This window comes from Salmo trutta, chromosome 37, assembly GCF_901001165.1.
Source record: "Salmo trutta chromosome 37, fSalTru1.1, whole genome shotgun sequence".
Classification (NCBI taxonomy): Eukaryota; Metazoa; Chordata; class Actinopteri; order Salmoniformes; family Salmonidae; genus Salmo; species Salmo trutta.
The window spans coordinates 13,415,800-13,442,210 of record NC_042993.1 but is presented as its reverse complement, the minus strand read 5'-3'; the positions used below and the strand labels follow the sequence as shown (position 1 = coordinate 13,442,210).

Sequence of the window (26,411 nt, the reverse complement as noted above, 5' to 3'; positions counted from 1 at the left end):
AGAGAGAGACAGCGACAGCGAGAGAGAGACAGCGAGAGAGAGAAGAGGGAGAAAGAGAGAGAGAAGAGGGAGAAAGAGAGAGAGAGGGAGGGAGAAAGAGAGAGAGAGGGAGGGAGAGAGCGAGGGAGAGAGAAAGAGAAGAGGGAGGGAGAGAGAGAAAGAAGAGGGAGGGAGAGAGAAAGAGAAGAGGGAGGGAGAAAGAGACAGACAGAGAGAGAAAGGGAGATCTGTCATACAAAGAGAGGATCAAAAGGGGCGATAAACTGTGGAGTTGGTATTTATTTTCCTTTCCACCTCCATCCATCCAGGTAAATTGCCTGAACATAGCCCTGGTGTGTGCGTGGTCCAAATCAGACATGATATCTACCTGCGTGTGAGGTGGCGGGCTGGAACAGGGAGCTGATCCTCATTGGTTTACGTTGCCCCGCCCCCAGGGGCTTCCCGATCGCAAAGAACGTCTTCCAGCTCCCTCCAGCTGCCTTCCGTACCTTCAGCCCTCTCTTCCTCCTGTAGGAGGAGAGAGAGCAAGACAGAGAAGGAGAGAGAGAGAGATTTAGGTGGGTGAGACTGCTAAATAAACTGCATGTGATAATGAAACTACAGAAACTTGCATTAAATAAGCCTGGCCTCCCACTCACCTGTCGACAGGGTGGTCCAGCACGGTGTGGAACTGGCCCTGAAACTGGACTGGCGCCCCCTGGAGGAGCAGAGGAGCCTGTGTCCTGGCCTGGGCCTCTTCTAGGGAGAGCAGCCTGGTGGACACAAAGGACTTGGGCCTGGTCAGAGAGTGCCGCCCTGCAGGCAGAGAGAGGACCTAGTTAGTAATAGATAGAGGGTGGGAGAGTGAGGAGGCGTCGGTGACGGTGGCCAAAAGCTTTGTTCCAAATGAGATCCTATTCCCTGTATAGTAGTGCATTACCTTTGGCCAAAGCCCCTAAGTGGCACACTATGTGGCATAAAAATAAAAAGTGCACTATACGGGAAATAGTGTGTCATTTCAGATTTGCCCAACGAGAGCGAATAAGACACAGACACGCTTGCAAATCAGAAATCACATGGAGTTAACAACACAAAGGGAGGGAAGGCTGAGGTATGCAGAGGAAGTTGGACCTTTTCATTTCAAACTCCCAGTTAAAGAGCAACCAAAGTAAAACAGGACACCCACCAGGGGAGAGCACAGCATGGGTCATCAGACAGGACTGACATCTAAACAAATATGTATTATAATGCAATTAACAGAGTACTGTAACAGTGTCTTATAGGGCAATTCCATGCCAGCAAAGCCCAAAAATATTTTTCCCACATTAATTTACTGCAATACAATTTTTCACATTAAAATTATTCAACATTAAAGTATTCATATTAATATTTCAAAAGAACCCTTTTTGATTTAGCATATGTTTTGGACATATTGTTTAGAACAACAAGTCAAACGCTCTTCAAATAGGTCAAATTTCCAGAGTCCGTGCTCTGCTACTTTTGAAGACTTGACCATTTTATACATACAAAAGAGGTCACATTCAGCAAATCACCAGCAGAGGGAGTTCAATTTGAATCCATTTTCCCATTCACTGGTGGGGCTCACATCATTTATCCTAACTTCAAATGTAGCAGAACGTTGGAAAGTGTATGTACTTGTATAGTATATAGTTTAAAACAATGTCTAAAAATGTAAATGTACAAAATCTAAATGGTATGAGATATTCACTAATATGTTTTATGTTGAATAAATAATATGTTAATAATATAATATGTTGAATAAAAAAAATCATAAACTAGACATAATCCATGTTTTAGAGCACACCATCATGTACAGTTCACACATCATAGGGTATTTTTCTTTCTCACAAATGGTTTGTGATACAAATGTAAAATTCATATCAAACAGTCTTCCTCCAAATTAAGTTTGTGAGAATAGCTAGAACAATCAGACACCCAAAATATTTTTTGGACTTTCCTGGCGTGGATCTGAGTCTGAGACACAAAGCAAGCATCTAACTGAGCCCTGGCTGGGACGCTGACAGAAACGCTTCAGCTGGAGAAGCACACAGATACTGCTGATCTGTAGACAATACTGAGGTTAAACATTTTAGCTATAGGGCCTATTGATTATTTAGCTAGCTGACAAGACAGATCATGGAAGCTGGGAATAATCAATTCAACATTGTTGTTTTACCTGGTGGTTCTGGCTCAATGTAATCCTCTTAAAAGAAACATCCACAGCATTTGTGACACATTGATCAAAACAACGTCTATTCTTTAATATTTTGAGCATTACAGCGCAAAACAACCTAAAAGTTACTTTAATAACTATTTAAAATGACAAAAACAAATATTGGAGTAGACACAAAATGTAATGGACCACATTTACTTCAGGATGGAAGTTTATTGCCTATTCAACTGTTAATACAACCAAAACATCATGTGAGAGTTTACAGTTGACCAGGGACTCAAACCATGGAGACACTGGGCTTATACAAACATATGTCAGCATGTGCGCACAAAACTTGGCATTATTAAATGCTTGTTTTTTTTTACCCCTTTTTCTCCCCAACTTCGTGGTATCCAATTGGTAGTTACAGTCTCGTCTCATCACTGCAACTCGGGAGAGGCGAAGGTTGAGAGCCGTGCGTCCTCCGAAACACAACCGCACTGCTCCTTGACACAATGCCCACGTAACCCGGAAGACAGCCGCACCAATGTGTCGGAGGAAACACCGTACACCTGACGACCGTGTCAGCGTGCACTGCGCCCGGCCCACCACAGGAGTCGCTAGAGAACGATGGGACAAGGACATCCCTGCCGGCCAAACCCTCCCCAACCCGGACGACACTTGGCCAATTGTGTGCCGCCCCATGGGTCTCCCAGTCGCGGCCAGCTGCGACAGAACCTGGACTCGAACCCAGAATCTCTAGTGGCACAGCTAGCACTGTGATGCAGTGCCATAGACCACTGCACCACTCGGGAGGCCAACTTACTTACTATCTACTGGAAAACAACAGACAAAAGCCCAATAGGATGAGACATATTCATCATGAACTCTTTCTTGTGCACATCGTACAGAGATCTCAGGACAAATGGGTCACACAGAAGCCAAAAGTAGACCAAGCCTAAACTAAACCAATCAACGCTATAGAGCGCTTGTAAGCATCCTGCATTGAGAGAGAAGGCACGGATGGTCAGAACATGGAGTAGTGTCGCCTCTCTATGGTGACTTCCAAAAAGAGGGTGGCTGGGGGCCTTAGGGACCTCCTCACCCCTGACCTCCTGCAGACTCACCAGCCTGGTTCTCTGGTGCTGCCGAGAGACCTTACACTCCAGCTTGCCTGTTGCTACGGAGACACACAGCTTTCGCTCACTATCTGCTGCTGCTTCCATACCACTGGACACACTGGTTGAATCAACGTTGTTTCCACATCATTTCAATGAAATTACATTGAACCAAAGTGGAATAGACGTTGAATTGAAGTCTGTGCCCAGTGGGATGGCTACAGCATCAGTGTGGCTGAGGGCTCACTTTAAGGCAAGTTTTCAGTTTTATTCCATATTTAATACTGATGTTTATCAAGAGTAAAGAACAAAATGTTGCCAAATATTGTACTACTTTTTGGAGCAAATGGATGCAGTGGAAAAATCTTTCCATGCTTAAATCACTTATATTACTGCCATTTTAGACTATTCATACACGTGTTCTACTGTGCTGCGAGGCAAGACAAAGAGTGCAATGAAATAATAGTGTCCCAGAGTCATTCAAGTAGAGTTGCTTTCATAGACTTACAGCATTTGCGGGGTAAAAAGCGGAGGACAGCAGGCGGTCGTGACAGTTGTAATGGCGGTAGAAGTGTCATTCGTTATAAACAGGGCTTTAACCAAATCTCTCTGTTTAACCAGACAACTAAAAGCATTAAGTAGAGGATAGAGGAAGCCTGGCTGGCTGAGTCGTAAAGCTAGTTACTGCAGGTACTAAAGAGAGGCTTTGAGGCTCTGAGGTAAATGCTCTGTGTGTGGCATTGATAACACAAAACCACAGAGCTGATACAGAGGGAGAGAGGACAGAGGGAGCACTCTGAAGGAGAGAGGACATTTTCAGTCGAATCCTAACTTGAAATCAACACGTCACTGACGATTGCCGATTGATTCAAATAATGCATCGATTTCAAATGGGAAATGTGTGTTTCCACACAAATGGAACTCAAGTTGGGAGGATTGTGTCCAGTGAGCGTTAGAGAAGCCAGCGTGGGGGTTATGGTGATGTGCGTACCTGTGCCTCTGAAGCGTCCTACAGAGGTGAAGGAGTCACTGAAGAGCACGTCCACGTGACCGAGGAGAAACTCCACCACCACAGACTGGATCCGCACCTCCTTAAACGGGTCAGCACCACTCAGACCCACCGCCTCGATCTCCATAGACCTGCCACAGAGACAACACACAGCCACACCAGGGTCAACTCCAGGAGGGTTTTGCAGACAGAAATGTCATGAATAGAGCTGACATGTTTCCTCACTGTACATGTCAGAGGCACACCTGTTCTAAACAATATATTTCTATGTGAACGATCCACAATGCACACATGCAGGTACAGCAGGTAGACACAGACCTGAGCAGGTTGGGGGCCCAGACGATGGCCAGGTTCTTGATGTGCATGTTGGTCTCTCCGCTGCAGGTGGCCAGACCAGCCAGGTGTCTAATGAGGTACTCCAGGGTCCTGACAGAGAGAGAAAGACAACATCAGTCGACAATCTGGGATCTGTCTCCATGGCTATGTATACCTATAGTCTTTCTCTCCATGGCTGTGTTGTGTATACCTATAGTCTTTCTCTCCATGGCTGTGTTGTGTATACCTATAGTCTTTCTCTCCATGGCTGTGTAGTGTATACCTATAGTCTTTCTCTCCATGGCTGTGTTGTGTATACCTATAGTCTTTCTCTCCATGGCTGTGTATACCTATAGTCTTTCTCTCCATGGCTGTGTAGTGTATACCTGTAGTCTTTCTCTCCATGGCTGTGTTGTGTATACCTATAGTCTTTCTCTCCATGGCTGTGTTGTGTATACCTATAGTCTTTCTCTCCATGGCTGTGTTGTGTATACCTATAGTCTTTCTCTCCATGGCTGTGTTGTGTATACCTATAGTCTTTCTCTCCATGGCTGTGTAGTGTATACCTATAGTCTTTCTCTCCATGGCTACATATACCTATAGTCTTTCTCTCCATGGCTGTGTTGTGTATACCTATAGTCTTTCTCTCCATGGCTACATATACCTATAGTCTTTCTCTCCATGGCTATGTATACCTATAGTCTTTCTCTCCATGGCTGTGTTGTGTATACCTATAGTCTTTCTCTCCATGGCTGTGTAGTGTATACCTATAGTCTTTCTCTCCATGGCTGTGTTGTGTATACCTGTAGTCTCTGTCTCCATGGCTGTGTTGTGTATACCTATAGTCTTTCTCTCCATGGCTGTGTAGTGTATACCTATAGTCTTTCTCTCCATGGCTGTGTTGTGTATACCTATAGTCTTTCTCTCCATGGCTACATATACCTATAGTCTTTCTCTCCATGGCTGTGTTGTGTATACCTATAGTCTTTCTCTCCATGGCTACATATACCTATAGTCTTTCTCTCCATGGCTGTGTAGTGTATACCTATAGTCTTTCTCTCCATGGCTGTGTTGTGTATACCTATAGTCTTTCTCTCCATGGCTATGTATACCTATAGTCTTTCTCTCCATGGCTGTGTTGTGTATACCTATAGTCTTTCTCTCCATGGCTGTGTTGTGTATACCTGTAGTCTTTCTCTCCATGGCTGTGTTGTGTATACCTGTAGTCTTTCTCTCCATGGCTGTGTTGTGTATACCTGTAGTCTCTGTCTCCATGGCTGTGTTGTGTATACCTGTAGTCTCTGTCTCCATGGCTGTGTTGTGTATACCTGTAGTCTTTCTCTCCATGGCTGTGTTGTGTATACCTATAGTCTTTCTCTCCATGGCTGTGTTGTGTATACCTATAGTCTTTCTCTCCATGGCTGTGTTGTGTATACCTATAGTCTTTCTCTCCATGGCTGTGTTGTGTATACCTATAGTCTTTCTCTCCATGGCTGTGCTGTGTATACCTATAGTCTTTCTCTCCATGGCTGTGTAGTGTATACCTATAGTCTTTCTCTCCATGGCTACATATACCTATAGTCTTTCTCTCCATGGCTGTGTTGTGTATACCTATAGTCTTTCTCTCCATGGCTACATATACCTATAGTCTTTCTCTCCATGGCTATGTATACCTATAGTCTTTCTCTCCATGGCTGTGTTGTGTATACCTATAGTCTTTCTCTCCATGGCTGTGTAGTGTATACCTATAGTCTTTCTCTCCATGGCTGTGTTGTGTATACCTGTAGTCTCTGTCTCCATGGCTGTGTTGTGTATACCTATAGTCTTTCTCTCCATGGCTGTGTAGTGTATACCTATAGTCTTTCTCTCCATGGCTGTGTTGTGTATACCTATAGTCTTTCTCTCCATGGCTACATATACCTATAGTCTTTCTCTCCATGGCTGTGTTGTGTATACCTATAGTCTTTCTCTCCATGGCTACATATACCTATAGTCTTTCTCTCCATGGCTGTGTAGTGTATACCTATAGTCTTTCTCTCCATGGCTGTGTTGTGTATACCTATAGTCTTTCTCTCCATGGCTATGTATACCTATAGTCTTTCTCTCCATGGCTGTGTTGTGTATACCTATAGTCTTTCTCTCCATGGCTGTGTTGTGTATACCTGTAGTCTTTCTCTCCATGGCTGTGTTGTGTATACCTGTAGTCTTTCTCTCCATGGCTGTGTTGTGTATACCTGTAGTCTCTGTCTCCATGGCTGTGTTGTGTATACCTGTAGTCTCTGTCTCCATGGCTGTGTTGTGTATACCTGTAGTCTTTCTCTCCATGGCTGTGTTGTGTATACCTGTAGTCTCTGTCTCCATGGCTGTGTTGTGTATACCTGTAGTCTCTGTCTCCATGGCTGTGTTGTGTATACCTGTAGTCTCCGTCTCCATGGCTGTGTTGTGTATACCTGTAGTCTCCGTCTCCATGGCTGTGTTGTGTATACCTGTAGTCTCCGTCTCCATGGCTGTGTTGTGTATACCTGTAGTCTCCGTCTCCATGGCTGTGTTGTGTATACCTGTAGTCTCTGTCTCCATGGCTGTGTTGTGTATACCTGTAGTCTCTGTCTCCATGGCTGTGTTGTGTATACCTGTAGTCTCTGTCTCCATGGCTGTGTTGTGTATACCTGTAGTCTCTGTCTCCATGGCTGTGTTGTGTATACCTGTAGTCTCTGTCTCCATGGCTGTGTTGTGTATACCTGTAGTCTCTGTCTCCATGGCTGTGTTGTGTATACCTGTAGTCTCTGTCTCCATGGCTGTGTTGTGTATACCTGTAGTCTCTGTCTCCATGGCTGTGTTGTGTATACCTGTAGTCTCCGTCTCCATGGCTGTGTTGTGTATACCTGTAGTCTCTGTCTCCATGGCTGTGTTGTGTATACCTGTAGTCTCTGTCTCCATGGCTGTGTTGTGTATACCTGTAGTGCGGTGGTGGAAGCTGCTGGATGACATCATGTACTTTCACCATGCGCTCATCGTCCGTCATCTCTCCCATACAGTCCTACGGAGGAAGACCAGGGAAAAAACACATTGCAAGTTTAGCCTTTGACAATGGACAGCACTTTGTGTTGGGTTATGGCCATGTACTCACAGCAAACTTGTCGTAGAGCTGGTAGGTGAGCAGGGGGTTGGGCAGCTCTCTGAAGTAGAGCTTACACAGGGACCCCACACAGTGGATGTCCTGCATGTACATATCCTTGGTCAGGTCTGGAACGTTCTCACTGTCAAACTCATGTCTGGTGGAGAGAGTGTCAAATAGGGTTGAATGCCAAGAAAGTAGAGCATATTTTCCTATATGCATTTCATGCATGCAGTCAATGATCTACGTAATCCTTCTAGGTCTGTACAGGTTCAGGGCCTGACATGCAGGGTTAGCATGAGGAGTGGTACCGGAGTTTCTGAATGTTGGAGGAGACTCCAGAGTGCCTGTAGATGCCGTCCACCACACCATGCTTCTCTATGAACTCTGAGCAGCTCTTCAGAACCTGTGGAACTGGAGAAGCACACAAAGATCCATGTCACACGTTACAGTAGTACATCAAACCAGACCAGGCTCTCAAGGACACACAGAGATGACTCTGAGAGACTCTAGAATTAGAACTGTAGAACTCTAACTAGGGCAATGGGCCCTTTCATCAACTCCGTAGCACTAATGTGATCCTAAAATGGCATGATTGATTTTAATATTGTTCTGAGTTCACTTGACACACCAAAACCGCTCCCTCTCTGCAGCCAGCAACTCACTCTTACGTTACTATAAATCACAAGCCCAAAGATACTGACAACTACTTTACATCCCCGAAAGGTTACGTGAGGATAAGTGTGTGTTTTATGTACCGTCCAGTCCTGAGTTGAGGAGGTGCTCTCCCAGGTCGCAGCCGAACACCCTCTCCTTAAGAATGCCTCTCTGTTTGAGCTTCTGCTTGGTGGGCCTGGACTTCATAAAGGTGCGCAGGAATCCCATCAGCTTGCCGTGCTTCTTAGAAACTGTCAGAGGGGGGCGACAAAGAGCTGCTGAGTATTGACACTACAGTGGGAAACTATTGTGGTGGGTGAGGGGCATGTCTTTGTGTGTGTATGTACATGTGCCTGCAAACATGTGTGAGTGTGTGTATCCACATGTGAATGTTTAACATAAATGTCATCGTCATCAAATATAAAACAGGTGAAAAGACATTAGAAAATAGGAGAGTTTAGTGGGAGCTGGAGCATGGACACTAGTAGGAGGCTGGGTCGTGTTCTGGACCAATGAGTCACAACCACCAACATCATTAGAACAATAAGCAGCAGATTACTTGGACGCATCGTGAGGATGAGGAGGATAATAAACCTGTATCGTCTTCCTCTAAAACAACAACTTGCTTCTCATTTATACAACAAGCTCCATTGTGTTCCTATGATTCTACTCTAAAAACATCCTGACCACTCCTGCATGTGAACAGCCCAAGGCTTGGCTAGTTGTAGAAATGGCTAGTGTACGTTTCCTGGTTGGCTTAAGGGGAAATGTGTTATACAGGCCCTGCATTAAGGGGAGAGATGAGGCGTTAGGAAAGATAAGGACGATGGGGGGGACTCTGATTAGATGACAAATAGATTAATGAGAGTAATTCCATTTCAGTTGTTGTTACCAGCAAGTCTTAGGTACCAAAGCTGAGGAACTGAGAGAGAGAGAAACAGAGAAAGGTAATAGATACAACAGGAAGGCGGTTGGAACACCAGCTAAATACATTTTTGGGGAGTGCGAAGTACAGAACAACAGAGATATACTGTGGTCAGAGATACAAATATGAAGATTGCAAAGATGTTGTGGTGACCACATTAAGCAAGCAAAACAACCTATGGGCTGAGTCATTGTTAAACTATGTAATGTCACGTGATCCGCTGTGTGTATCTGGTTAACACCACAAGGTCATGTATCCTTAAATAAAAAATTGTCTAGAGAAAGATATCATTTTAGAATGTTTACAAGACGAAGATACAAGGGAGAGGGAGGAAAAGTGGCTGTTATATACGGTTCAATTAAATATAATAAGCGATATATGCTGCATGCCAGAAAGAAAACAAGTAACCATGACAGTTAGTACTGCATGTTGTCCTCATTTCAAGCCAGCCCCTGCAAAACCTTCGACACGCTCTGTGGAGACTGAATACTCATACAGTAGTGATTGATTGATTGCGTCTGTTTACCGGATGTAGGAGAGGGAGGTCCTGGTGCGCTGGCGTTAGAGCTGGCTGGATCGCCATCTGGAAACACAAACGTCACTCAATACATCTGACATTGATCTGGTGACACAGTGCAGGTGTACAGGACATTTGGAAAGTATTCATACCCCATGACTTTTTCCACATTGTTACGTTACGTTTTTTTTTTATATCCCTCAAACTACACACAGTACTCCATAATAACAAAGCAAAAACAGCTTTTCATAAATGTTTACAAAATGTATAAAAAAAATAAAAAATGAAATATGACATTCACATAACTATTCAGACCCTTTACTCTGTACATTGTTGAAGCACCTTTGTCAGTGATTACAGCCGAGTCTTCTTGGGTATGACGCTACAAGCTTGGCACACCTGTATTTGGGGAGTTTCTCCAATTCTTCTCTGCAGATCCTCTCAAGCTCTGTCAGGTTGGATGGGGAGCGTCGCTGCACAGCTATTTTCAGGTCTCTCCAGAGATGTTCGATCAGGTTCAAGTTCGGGCTCTGGCTGGGCCACTCAAGGACATTCAGAGACTTGTCCCGAAGCCACTCCTGCGTTGTCTTGGCTGTGTGCTTAGGGTTGTTGTCCTATTGGAAGGTGAACCTTCGCCCCAGTCTGAGGTCCTGAGCGCTCTGGAGCAGGTTTTCATCAAGGATCTCTCTGTACTTTGCTCCATTCATCTTCCCCTCGATCCTGACTAGTCTCCCAGTCACCGCCACTGAAAAACATCCCCACAGCAAGATGCTGCCACCACCATGCTTCACCGTAGGGATGTTGCCAGGTTTCCTCCAGAAGTGATGCTTGGCATTCAGGCCAAAGAGTTCAGTCTTGGTTTTATCAGACCAGAAAATCTTGTTTCTCATGGTCTGAGAGTCTTTAGGTGCCTTTTGGCAAACTCCAAGCGGGCTGTCATGTGCCTTTTACTGAGGAGTGGCTTCCATCTGGCCACTTTACCATAAAGGCCTGATTGATGGAGTGCTGTAGAGATGGGAGAACCTTCCAGAAGGACAACCATCTCCACAGAGGAACTGTAGAGTCCTGTCAAAGTGACCATCGGGTTCTTGGTCACCTCCCTGACGAAGGCCCTTCTCCACCGATTGCTCAGTTTGGCCGGGCGGCCAGCTCTAGGAAGAGTCTTGGTGGTGCCAAACCTCTTCCATTTAAGAATGATGAAGGCCACTGTGTTCTTTTGGTACCCTTTCACAGATCTGTGCCTCGACACAATCCTGTCTCAGAGCTCTATGGACAATTCCTTTGACCTCATGGCTTGGTTTTTGCTCTAACATGCACTGTGGGACCTTTATATAGACAGGTGTGTGCCTTTCCAAATCAAGTTGTAGAAACATCGCAAGGATGATTCATGGAAACAGGATGCACCTGAGCTCAATTTCAAGTCTCATAGCAAAGGGTCTGAATACTTATGTAAATAATGTATTTCTGTATTTTTTGTATCTTTATTTTTTAACCTGTTTTTGCTTTGTCATTATGGGGTATTGTCTATAGATTGATGAGGAAAAACATGTATTTAATACATTTTTGAATAATGTAACAAAATGTGGAAAAAGTCAAGGCGTCTGAGTACTTTCCGAAGGCACTGTATGTGATAATGTACAGTAAGTGGGATTCAGTATGGTGGTGTCATAACGTGTGTGTGTGTGTGTAAGCCACCTATTTTAGCGGCGGACTGAGGCTTCTCGTTGATGAGCTCCACACACTCACTGGGGAAGAAGCCCACCTAAAGTGGGGAAAGACCATCAAAGTAACTGAGGATGACAAGCATGGACACACACACACACACACAATAGCTTACACATGATATAGGTTAAAAAACAAGAGCAAATGAGTTAAAAGAAAAGTAAAAGTTCAGTGAAAATAGAGAACAGTGAAAGAAAGAAAGAGGGAACAAACGAGAAGGGAAAAGGAAGTACAGAAACATGGAGACATGAGATAGTGAATGTAGCCATCATCTGGAGAACTGTTGTTCTGCAGCGGGACTCTTTAGAGTGCGTGAGGGAGACAGGCGTGTGCATGGGGGAGACAGGCGTGTGCATGGGGGAAGACAGGCGTGTGCATGGGGGAAGACAGGCGTGTGCATGGGGGGAGACAGGCGTGTGCATGGGGGGAGACAGGCGTGTGCATGGGGGGAGACAGGCGTGTGCATGGGGGGAGACAGGCGTGTGCATGGGGGGAGACAGGCGTGTGCATGGGGGAAGACAGGCGTGTGCATGGGGGAAGACAGGCGTGTGCATGGGGGAGACAGGCGTGTGCATGGGGGGAGACAGGCGTGTGCATGGGGGGAGACAGGCGTGTGCATGGGGGGAGACAGGCGTGTGCATGGGGGGAGGCAGGCGTGTGCATGGGGGGAGACAGGCGTGTGCATGGGGGGAGACAGGCGTGTGCATGGGGGGAGACAGGCGTGTGCATGGGGGGAGACAGGCGTGTGCATGGGGGGAGACAGGCGTGTGCATGGGGGGAGACAGGCGTGTGCATGGGGGAGACAGGCGTGTGCATGGGGGGAGACAGGCGTGTGCATGGGGGGAGACAGGCGTGTGCATGGGGGGAGACAGGCGTGTGCATGGGGGGAGACAGGCGTGTGCATGGGGGGAGACAGGCGTGTGCATGGGGGGAGACAGGCGTGTGCATGGGGGAGACAGGCGTGTGCATGAGGGAGACAGGGGTGTGCATGAGGGAGACAGGGGTGTGCATGAGGGAGACAGGGGTGTGCATGAGGGAGACAGGGGTGCATGAGGGAGACAGGGGTGTGCATGAGGGAGACAGGGGTGTGCATGAGGGAGACAGGGGTGTGCATGAGGGGAGACAGGGGTGTGCATGGGGGAGACAGGGGTGTGCATGGGGGAGACAGGGGTGTGCATGGGGGAGACAGGGGTGTGCATGGGGGAGACAGGGGTGTGCATGGGGGAGACAGGGGTGTGCATGGGGGAGACAGGGGTGTGCATGGGGGAGACAGGGGTGTGCATGGGGGAGACAGGGGTGTGCATGGGGGAGACAGGGGTGTGCATGGGGAGACAGGGGGTGTGCATGGGGGAGACAGGGGTGTGCATGAGGGAGACAGGGGTGTGCATGAGGGAGACAGGGGTGTGCATGAGGGAGACAGGGGTGTGCATGAGGGAGACAGGGGTGTGCATGAGGGAGACAGGGGTGTGCATGAGGGAGACAGGGGTGTGCATGAGGGAGACAGGGGTGTGCATGGGGGAGACAGGGGTGTGCATGGGGGAGACAGGGGTGTGCATGGGGGAGACAGGGGTGTGCATGGGGGAGACAGGGGTGTGCATGGGGGAGACAGGGGTGTGCATGGGGGAGACAGGGGTGTGCATGGGGGAGACAGGGGTGTGCATGGGGGAGACAGGGGTGTGCATGGGGGAGACAGGGGTGTGCATGGGGGAGACAGGGGTGTGCATGGGGGAGACAGGGGTGTGCATGGGGAGACAGGGTGTGCATGAGGGAGACAGGGGTGTGCATGAGGGAGACAGGGGTGTGCATGAGGGAGACAGGGGTGTGCATGAGGGAGACAGCCAGCGGTGGAAGTCTCCAGTGATTGTGTCGTGTACCTGGAAGCCATGCTTCCCCCTCCACCAGTTAGAGTCCTCTTTGGGTGGCATATCAATTACAGACAGGATGTCTCCCACCTGGAGAGACACACACACACATTAGACAAAGACATTAAACAACCTCCGACTTCAGACAAAGTCTACAGGCAAACGAGACAGATGACTTCATTTAACATCACACACACAACATCTCCCCCCCCCCCCCCCCCCCCCCCAAAAGTACATCAACACACATAATACAGCCTCAGCAGTCAAAACACCAGCCCCAAAACTAAACATTATCCAGACACAACAAGCTGGATCAGGGCATAATGTAGTCCTGCCTGATTTGGCTTTACTCCACTCACACTTATTTCAGATAACAGATAAGGAGAACAGATGAGAAACAGTTGCCATTGCTCACCGGAAGGAGGACAGGGAGGAGATAAGAGACAGACAGAGAAAGAGAGAAAGAGAGAAAGAGAGAAAGAAAGAAAGAAAGAAAGAGAGAGAGAGAGAGAGAGAGAGAGAAGCGCTAAAATGTGCCTCAGTGTTTGGGTCACCCCATTCCAGGGTGCTCTGGCCCAGAAACAGAAAGAGGAGCAGTATGTAGAGCAGTAGGAGAAGAGGACAGGAATAGACAGAACAGGAAGATGGAGGAGGGAAAAAGAAGAAAAAGGAAGGTGACAGCCAAACAGAGAGACCAAGGCCCAGACAGAGGTGACACAGAAATCTGAAAACTATGACTGCCACTAATGTAAATCTCATTTGGTTCTGTGTATCCCTGCAGCAGCTCCATACCTCAATGGAGATCTCGTCGCTGGCCTGCGCCGTGTAGCGCTTGATGACATGAGCAGCGGCGATGGCGGGAACGTTGAGCGAAGCTTCCTCTTTCAGGAGGAACCGATTCCCACGGTTGTCAATCTGGGAGGAACAGCAAACACAAACCTCTGTTGTTTAAGGAATAGACAGGCAAATAATTACACCCCTTTCTCAATATCCCTTAATTATAGTAGTAGGGCTAATGCACAGGTGGTAAGACAAAGCCTGTCTCTCTAGCTATCTCTCTCTCTCACACTCTTCTTTGGTCTTCCCCAACAATTGTCTTCTTTCTCTGGCCAATTTCTTATGTTTCCATGTTTTTACAGCTTATTCTCACCTTCACTCTTTCTTTCAATGTCTTTGGGGGAGGGGCAGCCCCACTCCTTTAAAGAAAACAATTAAAAAGCAGTCCCACCATGTTTTATTTTTAGCTTTATTGAAGAGATAGTACCACCGTGTGAAAGATGGGAGAGGGAGAATCAAAAGGCAGTGGGCCAGATCCGAACCCATGCTGACTCTGGCATATACGTGAGCCGGGGTCAGCGGCTGTAACCACTGGACCACACAGTCCACTCTCTTACGTTTTCTAAAGATACTTTAATAGTCTCACCTCCATCCAGGTGAGCACAGGCCCACAGTTGAGCTTGTTGTCCACGATCATGGAGAGGCGGCTCAGGTACTCCGACAGCAGCGGGGTGAAGATCTGATAAACAACAAAAACAACTGACACAGGACTTTTAACACACAGCTACTGTAGGAGCCGACAGCCATTTACATACATCTACTCCCAGATACCATAGATGAAGACAGGTGACCCAAATATCAACACCTGCTAGAATCAGAGAACAAATGTGTACAGAGACAGACAGGTCACAGACAACGATGACTACATAACCTCGATGAAGGTCATTTCATGTCATTCTCAGAGGTCTTCATGCTAACCTACATCGGTACCATCGACCTACATACAGTACAGAAAAACATTCTACAGCTAATTCAGCCAGAATGCTACATAATCCCCCCCCCCCCCCCAACAAATAAGCTCTCCCACAGTCCCCACTCACCTCTACCCTGTCCCCGATCTCGCTGAGGGGTGGCAGGGGCAGCAGCTGGGAGTAACGCCGGTCGTAGATACACTGGTGGAGGTGAGCATCCAGAGTACGGAACTCCTCATAGGAGCGCCGAACCATCCACGTCTTAGCCTACATCACACAGACAGACAGACAGAGAGAGAGCACGCGAGATAGCGAGAGGGAAAGAAGAGGGGACAGAAATATTCATGTGAGGAGAGCAAGGAAGGGGGGGGGATAAATCAGTCAGGAGGAGAGAGGAAGAGAGACGGGGGAATATATTCCCACTCTGTCAAAGTGTACGTGTTGGTGTGAATGTGTCTGGGTTAAATATAGCCCTGGAGATGTGCGAGCGTGTGTGCGCGTGTTTGACGAGGGTATGTGGCCGTGCCCACTCACCTGGCAGGACACCTGCACCAGGAAAACCAGGTCTTTGGCAGAGCCCGAGTTCCAGCTGGCATCGCTCTGCTCGTTCGCAAACTGCAACTGAGGAACAGAAACACACACATACTCAAGCATGGGTCATGTGTGTAGGTATAGGATACTGCAATACCTAGCACCCTCCTATACCTACACACATGATCAGGATACATTATATCCAGGGAAATCTCAATCCTTGCCTGGTACCTTTTACACAACCTCCCTCCTAGTCACCCAGATTCTGCATCTTCTAATAAAGTAGCCAACTAAATCAGAGATCTTTCAAAATGGCCGACAACATCTCAGCCAGCAAACAGTATTAACGTTTAATGGACTTAACAACGCAGAGAAAGCTGTGAAAAGACAGGCCTGCTAAACTAGTGACATCAGAGCCATGTGTAGCTAATAGAAAGCCTCGGGTGGAGCCGTAGGACACCCATGGGGTTCTGGTGGCCCGGATTTACAAACAAGTGGGCTTCTACAAACAAGCACAAAAGGAAAAACGGTCATGTGTTTTTTTGGGGGAAGAGGAGGAAGAAGTGAGGGCGGTGTTGAGGCTCCAGGCGGATTAAAAGAGAAAATACTTTCATCTGAAATGAGACAGGCAGTGTTGTGGACCTCGGACCTTCACATCACATCCACTATGACTAACGCCTCAGAGAGAGATACACAGAGAGAGAGATACACAGAGAGACAGAGAGAGAGGGATAAAGAGGAGAGACTCAGTGGAGAGAGGTAGAAAGAGGGGGAGAGGGATAAAGAGGAGAGACTCAGCCCTGGAGATGTTGCTACTCTCATCTCTCCACTGTGCCCACCCCCTTCCACATCTAGCCCACAGTCCCGACGCATTCTGACAGGAACACCCACAGTCCCGACGCAGTCTGACAGGAACACCCACAGTCCCGACGCAGTCTGACAGGAACACCCACAGTCCCGACGCATTCTGACAGGAACACCCACAGTCCCGACGCATTCTGACAGGAACACCCACAGTCCCGACTAGAGGTCGACCGATTAATCGGAATGGCCGATTAATTAGGGCCGATTTCAAGTTTTCATAACAATCGGTAATCGGTATTTTTTGGCCACCGATTTGCCGATTTTTTTTGTTTGTTTTTTTATTTTTATTTACACCTTTATTTAACTAGGCAAGTCAGATTAAGAACACGTTCTTATTTACAATGACGGCCTAGAAACGGGGGTTAACTGCCTTGTTCAGGGGGGATTTGTTTTTGCAACCTTCGGTTACCAGTCCAACGCTCTAACCACCTGCCTTACATTGCACTCCACAAGGATTAACAGGCTGACTACCTGTAACGTGAGGGCAGCAAGAAGCAAAGGTAAGTTGCTAGCTAGCATTAGACTTATAAAAAACTATCAATCTTAACATAATCACTAGTTAACTACACATGGTTGATGATATTACCAGTTTATCTAACGTGTCCTGCGTTGCATATGATCGATGCGGTGCCTGTTAATTTTCATCGAATCACAGCCTACTTCGACAAACGGGTGATGATTTAACAAGCGCTTTTGCAAAAAAAGTACTGTCGTTGCACCAATGTACCTAACCATAAACATCAATGCCTAACAGGAATATTTAGACTTAGTCACCCGTTAGATAAAATACGGAACGGTTCCGTATGTCACTGAAAGAAAAAAACTTTTGTTTTCAAGATGATAGTTTCCAGATTCGACCATATTAATGACCCAAGGCTCGTATTTCTGTGTGTTTATTATATTATAATTAAGTCTATGATTTGATAGAGCAGTCTGACTGAGCGGTGGTAGGCAGCAGCAGGCTCGTAAGCATTCATTCAAACAGCCCTTCGCTGTGCTTCAAGCATTGCGCTGTTTATGACTTCAACCTGGGTAGGTATAATTAGTGGAACGTTCCAACAGGAATCTATTCCAAAAACTTTGTAAATAACAAGGTTTCCAAAAAACAACGCATACAAAGTTGTATAGCGGCAGAATAAGATACCGGGTAGGGAGTGGTCTATTTCATTGCGTTTTTCACTCATCACGTTTATTCCGAAAAATGTCTGTCCTCACATGTCTGTTTGCCTATAGACAAACATTAAGAATAAGCTACGTGGTGAGATGATGCCTATTCGGCAGCTAGTTAGCTAGGTTTGTATGCGTTGCTACTTTGTATGCGTTGTTGGTTGGCAACTTTTTACTTTACGTTTTTTGGAACAGATTCCTGTTGGAACGTTCCACAAATTATACCCACCCCTTCAAGCCTGTCAACTCCCAAGATTAGGCTGGTGTAACCGATGTGAAATGGCTAGCTAGTTAGCGGGGTGCGCGTTAATAGCGTTTCAAACGTCACTCGCTCTGAGACTTGGAGTAGTTTTTTCCCTTCCTCTGCATGGGTAACGCTGCTTCGAGGGTGGCTGTTGTCGATGTGTTCCTGGTTTGAGCCCAGGTAGGAGCGAGGAGAGGGACGGAAGCTATACTGTTACACTGGCAACACTAAAGTGCCTATAAGAACATCCAATAGTCAAAGGTATATGAAATACAAATCGTATAGAGAGAAATAGTCCTATAATTCCTATAGTAATATAACAACTACAACCTAAAACTTCTTACCTGGGAATATTGAAGACTCATGTTGAAAGGAACCACTAGCTTTCATATGTTCCCATGTTCTGAGCAAGGCACTTAAACATTAGCTTTCTTACATGTCACATATTGCACTTTTACTTTCTTCTCCAACACTTTGGTTTTGCATTATTTAAACCAAATTGAACATGTTTCATTATTTATTTGAGGCTAAATTGATTTTATTGATGTATTATATTAAGTTAAAATAAGTGTTCATTCAGTATTATTGTAATTATAAAAAGAAAAGAAAAGAAAATCGGCCGATTAAATCGGTATCGGCCTTTTCGGTCCTCCAATAATCGGTATTGGTACCGGCGTTGAAAAATCATAAATCGGTCAACCTCTAGTTCCGACGCATTCTGACAGGAACACCCACAGTATAGACATGCGGTAACACACACACACACACACACACCCCCACAGTACAGACATGCAGTAACACACACAGACCCACAGTACAGACATGCAGTAACACACAGACCCACAGTAGAGACATGCAGTAACACACACACACACACACACACAATACAGACATGCAGTAACACACACACTACAGACATGCAGTAACACACACACACACACACACACAGACATGCAGTAACACACACCCACCCACAGTACAGACATGCAGTAACACACACCCACAGTACAGACGTGCAGTAACACACACCCACAGTACAGACGTGCAGTAACACACACACACACACCCACAGTACAGACATGCAGTAACACACACACCCTCAGTACAGACATGCAGTAACACACACACACATAGTACAGACATGCAGTAACACACACACACCCACAGTGAGACCTGTATTGTGAGGTCATTAGGAGAGTCTGTCAGTCGAGTTCACATGTGATCATCACTACAGTAACATTACAGCATGAGGCTGGGGTTACCATCACTACAGTAACATTACAACATGAGGCTGGGGTTACCATCACTACAGTAACATTACAACATGAGGCTGGGGTTGTCGTCACTACAGTAACATTACAGCATGAGGCTGGGGTTACCGTCACTACAGTAACATTACAGCATGAGGCTGGGGTTACCGTCACTACAGTAACATTACAGCATGAGGCTGGGGTTACCGTCACTACAGTAACATTACAGCATGAGGCTGGGTTTACCGTCACTACAGTAACATTACAGCATGAGGCTGGGTTTACCGTCACTACAGTAACATTACAGCATGAGGCTGGGTTTACCGTCACTACAGTAACATTACAGCATGAGGCTGGGTTTACCGTCACTCCAGTAACATTCCAACATGAGGCTGGGGTTACCGTCACTACAGTAACATTACAGCATGAGGCTGGGATTACCATCACTACAGTAACATTACAACATGAGGCTGGGGTTACCATCACTACAGTAACATTACAACATGAGGCTGGGGTTACCATCACTACAGTAACATTACAGCATGAGGCTGGGGTGTCGTCACTACAGTAACATTACAGCATGAGACTGGGGTTACCATCACTACAGTAACATTACAGCATGAGGCTGGGGTTACCGTCACTACAGTAACATTACAGCATGAGGCTGGGGTTACCGTCACTACAGTAACATTACAGCATGAGACTGGGGTTACCGTCACTACAGTAACATTACAGCATGAGACTGGGGTTACCGTCACTACAGTAACATTACAACATGAGGCTGGGGTTACCATCACTACAATAACATTACAGCATGAGGCTGGGGTTGTCGTCACTACAGTAACATTACAGCATGAGGCTGGAGTTACCGTCACTACAGTAACATTACAGCATGAGGCTGGGGTTACCATCACTACAGTAACATTACAGCATGAGGCTGGGGTTACCGTCACTACAGTAACATTACAACATGAGGCTGGGGTTACCATCACTACAGTAACATTACAGCATGAGGCTGGGGTTCTAATACAGGCCTCTGGAACATCCATAAGGACCTACGACATTAGTAATAGACATGGCTAAAACACACTTCATTTACAGTCAGCCAAGCAAGACATCTTTGTAGTTTACATTTCTAAAATGGGCATTTTAGCCCGCACGCACAGTCTTGTGTCCAGTCTAGCTACCTGTCCCAGACCTGCTGTTTTCAACCCTCTAGAGACAGCAGGAGCGGTAGAGATACTCTGAATGATCGGCTATGAAAAGCCAACTGACATTTACTCCTGAGGTGCTGACCTGTTGCACCCTCTACAACCACTGTGATTATTATTATTATTATTTGACCCTGCTGGTCATCTATGAACATTTGAACATCTTGGCCATGTTCTGCTATAATCTCCACCCGGCACAGCCAGAAGAGGACTGGCCACCCCTCGTAGCCTGGTTTCTTCCTAGGTTCTGGCCTTTCTACCTTTTCCTATCCACCGTGCTTCTACACCTGTATTGCTGGCTGTTTAGGTTTTTAGGCTGGGTTTCTGTACAGCACTTTGTGACATCAGCTGATGTAAGAAGGGCTTTATAAATACATTTGATTGATTGATTGTGTCAAAACCTACCTCGATGGAGCCAAACTCCACATTGTCATAGTGGAAGTGGGCACAGTCAACGAGCTTAGGGAAGTGGCCTTTCACAACAGACAGCCTGAGATAGAAACACACACAGCAGTCAGATTAGATTAAATAACAGCATTATACAGTCACAGAGTGTCACAATACAGAGAATCTGTTTGTCTTGAACAGCAGCAGACCAACACTGTTCTAACATTATTGCAGTAGTAGAAGCCCTGTATACAGTCTGTGTTTGGGTGAATTAGTAGGCCTACACTTAGGTTAGCAGTGAAGCTCCAAGACAAACAAAGCTGTAGCTATGGGAGCTTGACAGTGACCGTTGGTTCTCGTTTGAACAGAAACCACCCTGAGCAGACTGCTTTGCATGTCCCTACTCTCAAAACGCACACACTGGCTGTGGCAGTTCCATTGCATGGTGATTTTTGCAGCTCGATGTTTGTCATGAATCTTGCCCTGCAGGCAGAAGTGAGCGATTTCTGCTAGATGGGCCAGCTGCAATGTCAAATTTGGCTATATTGTAAAAATGTATGAAAACAAAAATGCGCTTTTGGTCTTAAATTTAAAGGTTAGGCATTAGGTTTAGCGGTGTGGTTAAGGTTAGGTTTTATGCCAACCTGCGGTGACCAGGGCCAGACTTTATCAGTGACATCACTCACTCCTCTAAGCTTCACATCACATCAACCTCACCACAGCCAGAGGGAAATGAAACTGGGGAACTTCCTGTTTCACAGCACTGCGTGGTCTGTAAGGGAAGTTCTGAGGTTCCCTGTATGTGTATAAACTTCTCTCCGACCCGTGTCTCCACAGAAATGGTTTAATACCTGACAGGTATGTCCATACAAGGGCATTCATCACAGAGCACAGCTACAAAGTATAGTGACCCTGAAATACTACAGTGTATATAATATACACCCTTCCTCTCAGTCTATGCTTGGCATCCCTTGTCTGGCACCAAAGTTCCATCGGTGCCTAAAGGTTCACGTTTCACACCACTTCTGCGTCCTGTAACTACACTGCAGTCACATTTCCCTCGTGCAGGTCAGCAGTGTACTTGTTCCACCCTCTTTAAAATGATCTTTATCTGTTCCAATCCACCCTCAGTGAAATGATTAAGACCCAGAGGGCAGTGTGCCAGTCTTAGTGGCAGTATCACCTCTTGCTCATCTTCCCCTTCAAGTTGGCAGTGGTGCCCACGGAGCGGGTAGCGGGCTCCCCGGAAGTGTCCAGATTATTGGTGCTCCAAGCCTTAGGGAGGGAGATGAGGAAAGAGAGTTAGTAAAACACGACAGTCAACAGGCCACGTTACATGGTGTCTGTCTGTCTGTCTGTCTGTCTGTCTGTCTGTCTGTCTGTCTGTCTGTCTGTCTGTCTCCAGGGGTGGTGGTCAAGACTGTACCTCAAAGGGAGATGGGGAGGACACGAGTCTTAAGACATCTAGAGATCTCCTGGTTGATATCTACTATAGTCAAAGTATGGTTTATAGGCTACACCATCTACAAAATCTCTTCCTTCTTGACGGTGATTTGACTCTGTCAAAGCAACTTCCTCAGCCCCATGACGTCCCTCCTGACTACAGTACATAACATGCAGAAGATACTTACACAAACACAGCACAACTAACACCACTGCAGAGGACAGAGCAAACTGTAGTAGTGGTAGCTGTGTGATTCTACTTCACATTGTGTAGCCTATATAAGCTGTTAGTTAGTAAATCCCTGTCCCTCTGCGCGTATCCAGTCCTTCCTGTCAGGATCTGCATGATGCAGCAGCGATCACACAGCGGAGCTGAATGTGCCCTGACTCATACTGACTCAACAGCAGGTGGAAACACAGCTCTTACCGTCACACGGTTCACACCTTCACAGGCCCTACGGCAAGCCAGACACACACCCCTCCTCTCCCTCTGGCTTTAGGGCTACCTTCACTCATCTCTAAAACCAGCATGCAGCCATGTAATCGTCATCACAAATGAACGAAAGACAAATATTTGTCCCTCTTTCCCTCCTTACCTCTCTCTCTCAATGTCATTATCCACCTCCTTTCCATATTATCCAGCTGATGAATGCAAACACACAACACACCCACACAAACAGGTAGCAGCACTGATGAGCTGTCAACCACCAGCGGAAACGAACATCAATCACTCACTGTGTGTGTGTGTGTGTGTGTGTGTACGTAAACATGCCATTTTTCACACATGACCAGTGTATATTACACCCATAAGGCTTTGGTAGAGGCTAACTGAAGTCATTTGTCTGTGGTCAGGGAAATATTTCCCAAATAGACTCAGAGGCAGCAGGTAGCCTAGTGGTTAGAGCGTTGTTACCGAAAGGTTGCTGGATCGAATCCCCGAGCTGACAAGGTAAAAATCTGTCATTCTGCCCCTGACCAAGGCAGTTAACCCACTGTTCCCTGGTAGGCCGTCATTGTAAATAAGAATTTGTTCATAACTGACTTGCCTAGTTAAATAAAAATAAATAAATAAAATAGGCAGGGTTGTCACCCCCATGAGATGAATTGGTGACAACCATCTCCATTCACAACATAGACAGTGAGAAATGGTTTTGCCCAGATGGGGGGAGGATGAGATGGGAATTAGGCTAAAAGTATGTGGATGAGTGACTCCTGATTCTCCTTCAAATACTCAAATGGGATCAAAAATCAAAGCCCCATGTTCAGAAGCTAAAGGCCTCTACCTGAACAAGTGTAATAGAATCTACCGCTTTCTCAGAGAGTCTTACAACGTCTCACTCTCACATGCCAACAGCAACTGTGACAATAACAGACTGGATACAGTTTGGAAGGGTGCAAGCCAGGTTCAAGATCAGATTCTCCACTACTCGGCATGTCATGGGCTCCTGCAACACCTTTAAAAGGTGTTGGAAATAAAAGTAGTGATGGAAATTTCACAATTCTTTACCTAGACCAGCAATGAAAACGCCTGGGCTTTTAAAACCTTCCCAGTTGTGAATCACTGTGATTGGGGACAGTGTGTCTGTTCACTGGTTATTCCTCAGCAGAAGCAGAGGATGCAGAGCTGGATAGAGTACTGCAGCTCCAGGGAATAACATCACTCCTCAGAGTACTGGCCTAGGATCAGTACTACTCCTCCCGGGACTGACCTTACCCACACAAACTGGTCCTGGTCTATCGCTTAGGGACAACTGACATCCTCACCGTTCCTGGGTGTGTGGGCGAGCGAGCACCTGGCATAGGCTTGCTGTGGTAAATTGAGCCTGGACAGCCCTGCTTCCACCTGGTGTGTGTGTGTGTGTGTGTGTGTGTGTACGCGCTCAGCGGGGCCCTTAGAGGCTGAAAGCACTGGGGCTAAACTGGACACAGCTAGGCTTCATCAGAATACATCAGCGCTGCATCACTTCAGCATTGAGTGTATCACACACCAAGATGTGTCTGTTCAGCCCTCAGTACAGCCCGGCCCCTCAGCCTCGACTCAATCCCTCTGACAACGTGGCAACAGCAGAGAAACTCAACGAGCTGAGAGCCCATCATTACAAAGCAGGGGATAATGTATTTATAGACAAGAACCCTGGCCTGTATCCAGTCTGCACTGACTGTCTGCAACATGCATTCATTCCATCTCCAACATTCTAACACCTTAGTTTCCCTACTCGACTGGTACATTAATGGAGGCTAACGGTCCTTAGCGGAGCACGTAGAGGACCCCGTCATGTCGTTGCTCTTCCAGTAACTCCATACCCCTCTTCACTCTACACCAGGCTAGAGTTTCACGGGCAGCCAGTATGGAACAATAGGCACCTGAAACTGGATCTGCCATGGAAGCCACCGCTTCCAAACAACAGCTAGTCGGTCAGAGACACAGGCAGGCGGTCAGAGCAGAGCAGTATCCACACAGCCTTCAGGGACAATACCAGCCGTTAATCCTAAGAGACTAGGCTCTAGTAGGTATTGTTGTACAGCAACAACACAGAGAGGTCTTCTTCAGACCAAAACCAAAGACATGAGAATCCTAATGGCATTCAGGCAGGGTAATAACCCCTGCAGGCATTCACTCTCACACCCCCTCATTGCTTCCACAGCAGCCCTCTCTCTCTCCACCTCCTGTTCTCTACCTTCTGCATCCTCCTCTTCTTGAACATATTGAGGACCCTTCCCAACCCTTTCAAGGGGGGCGGGGGTTCTTTTTAGATGTTGGTGTAGTCCATCTCCAGTGCTATGTTTCTCCTCTGTCCATCACCATCGGTCTCCCATGGTTACCTCCACCCAGCCAGTGCATTCTGCTCCGAGGGACAGGTAAGTGGACCTAGCATACCTGGCGGTTACGTCTGTGTGCGTGTGCACAGACACATACTTGACTGTTGAATATTTCATGGTGTGAACACACACAGCGATCTGAACCCTGGGCCATTGCCAGAGCTCAGGCTTCTCAGCTGTTCTGTGAGAGGGGCAGGAGCCGGACTGACGGGTGGTCGGGCGACAACTGCCAGTTACACAGGGCAACAACCTCCACATCATAGCAAAACCACATAAGGGGGCTATAAAAAGGTGTCACGTTTAATGCTTCGACAAGGCCAAGAGGAGGGAGTCTTGGTTGTACGGAGAAGAACTGTATAGTAGGCTGACCTAGAAACCGTGTTGTGTTGAGTCTAGAGGATCCAGCATGCTATATAAACCCCCTCTCAGTTTAGACATCTTTAAATGATAAGCCCTGGTTCTCTCAGTAAGGCCGCTGTCCTCACATCTCACCTCATAGTTTGAATGTTTGTGCCCTAATCCAACAGCAACAGTCCATGTAATGCATGCCTGGTATTCCAGCCTCTCTTTAGGGACCGGGAAAACAGGAACTCTGATCTCGTTTGGGAAGAGCGGCTGCAGTTGTTCAGCACCATGTCTAACCAGTGTCCACCCAGTGTCTAACCAGTGTCCACCCAGTGCCTAACCAGTGTCCACCCAGTGCCTAACCAGTGTCCACCCAGTGCCTAACCAGTGTCCACCCAGTGCCTAACCAGTGTCTAACCAGTGTCCACCCAGTGCCTACCCAGTGCCTACCCAGTGTCCAACCAGTGTCCAACCAGTGTCTACCCAGTGTCTACCCAGTGCCTAACCAGTGTCCACCCAGTGTCTAACCAGTGTCCACCCAGTGCCTACCCAGTGTCTACCCAGTGTCCAACCAGTGTCCAACCAGTGTCTACCCAGTGTCTACCCAGTGCCTAACCAGTGTCCACCCAGTGTCCACCCAGTGTCCACCCAGTGTCCACCCAGTGTCCACCCAGTGTCCAACCAGTGTCCAACCAGTGTCCACCCAGTGTCCACCCAGTGTCCACCCAGTGCCTACCCAGTGCCCACCCAGTGCCCACCCAGTGCCCACCCAGTGTCCACCCAGTGTCCACCCAGTGTCCACCCAGTGCCTACCCAGTGTCTACCCAGTGTCAAGCAGTGTTGGGGAGTAGTGAACTACATGTAGTTCAACAAGTAACTGAAACTACCACCAACTTGAAAATGTAGTTAACTAAATTCCAATCTTGGTAGTGTTTTAGTACATAGTTAATTACTTTTTTTGTTGCCATGTAGCGGTGTAGCTAACTACTGGAACTATACACTACTCTTC

At 46.9% G+C, this 26,411-nt stretch overlaps 1 protein-coding gene across 3 annotated transcripts in view; it reads right to left on the bottom strand.

Moving 5' to 3' along the window:
- LOC115176550 (rho GTPase-activating protein 33) overlaps nucleotides 1-26,411 on the bottom strand; it is a 45,356-nt gene that overhangs the window by 5,185 nt on the left and 13,760 nt on the right. For 2 of the 3 annotated variants that reach the window (XM_029736604.1, XM_029736603.1), the window contains 17 exons: nucleotides 21,978-22,069; nucleotides 20,813-20,897; nucleotides 15,675-15,761; nucleotides 15,270-15,407; nucleotides 14,816-14,908; nucleotides 14,185-14,307; nucleotides 13,405-13,482; nucleotides 11,504-11,570; nucleotides 9,818-9,874; nucleotides 8,468-8,617; nucleotides 8,021-8,123; nucleotides 7,722-7,866; nucleotides 7,549-7,631; nucleotides 4,598-4,705; nucleotides 4,262-4,410; nucleotides 639-795; nucleotides 368-507 (listed from right to left, as the gene is read on the bottom strand). In XM_029736604.1, the coding sequence (XP_029592464.1) occupies nucleotides 368-507; nucleotides 639-795; nucleotides 4,262-4,410; nucleotides 4,598-4,705; nucleotides 7,549-7,631; nucleotides 7,722-7,866; nucleotides 8,021-8,123; nucleotides 8,468-8,617; nucleotides 9,818-9,874; nucleotides 11,504-11,570; nucleotides 13,405-13,482; nucleotides 14,185-14,307; nucleotides 14,816-14,908; nucleotides 15,270-15,407; nucleotides 15,675-15,761; nucleotides 20,813-20,897; nucleotides 21,978-21,988 (1,774 nt within the window). In that variant the 5' untranslated portion in view covers nucleotides 21,989-22,069. The remainder of the gene's footprint in view (nucleotides 1-367; nucleotides 508-638; nucleotides 796-4,261; nucleotides 4,411-4,597; nucleotides 4,706-7,548; nucleotides 7,632-7,721; nucleotides 7,867-8,020; nucleotides 8,124-8,467; nucleotides 8,618-9,817; nucleotides 9,875-11,503; nucleotides 11,571-13,404; nucleotides 13,483-14,184; nucleotides 14,308-14,815; nucleotides 14,909-15,269; nucleotides 15,408-15,674; nucleotides 15,762-20,812; nucleotides 20,898-21,977; nucleotides 22,070-26,411) is intronic. The other variant, XM_029736606.1, reaches the window with a different exon arrangement.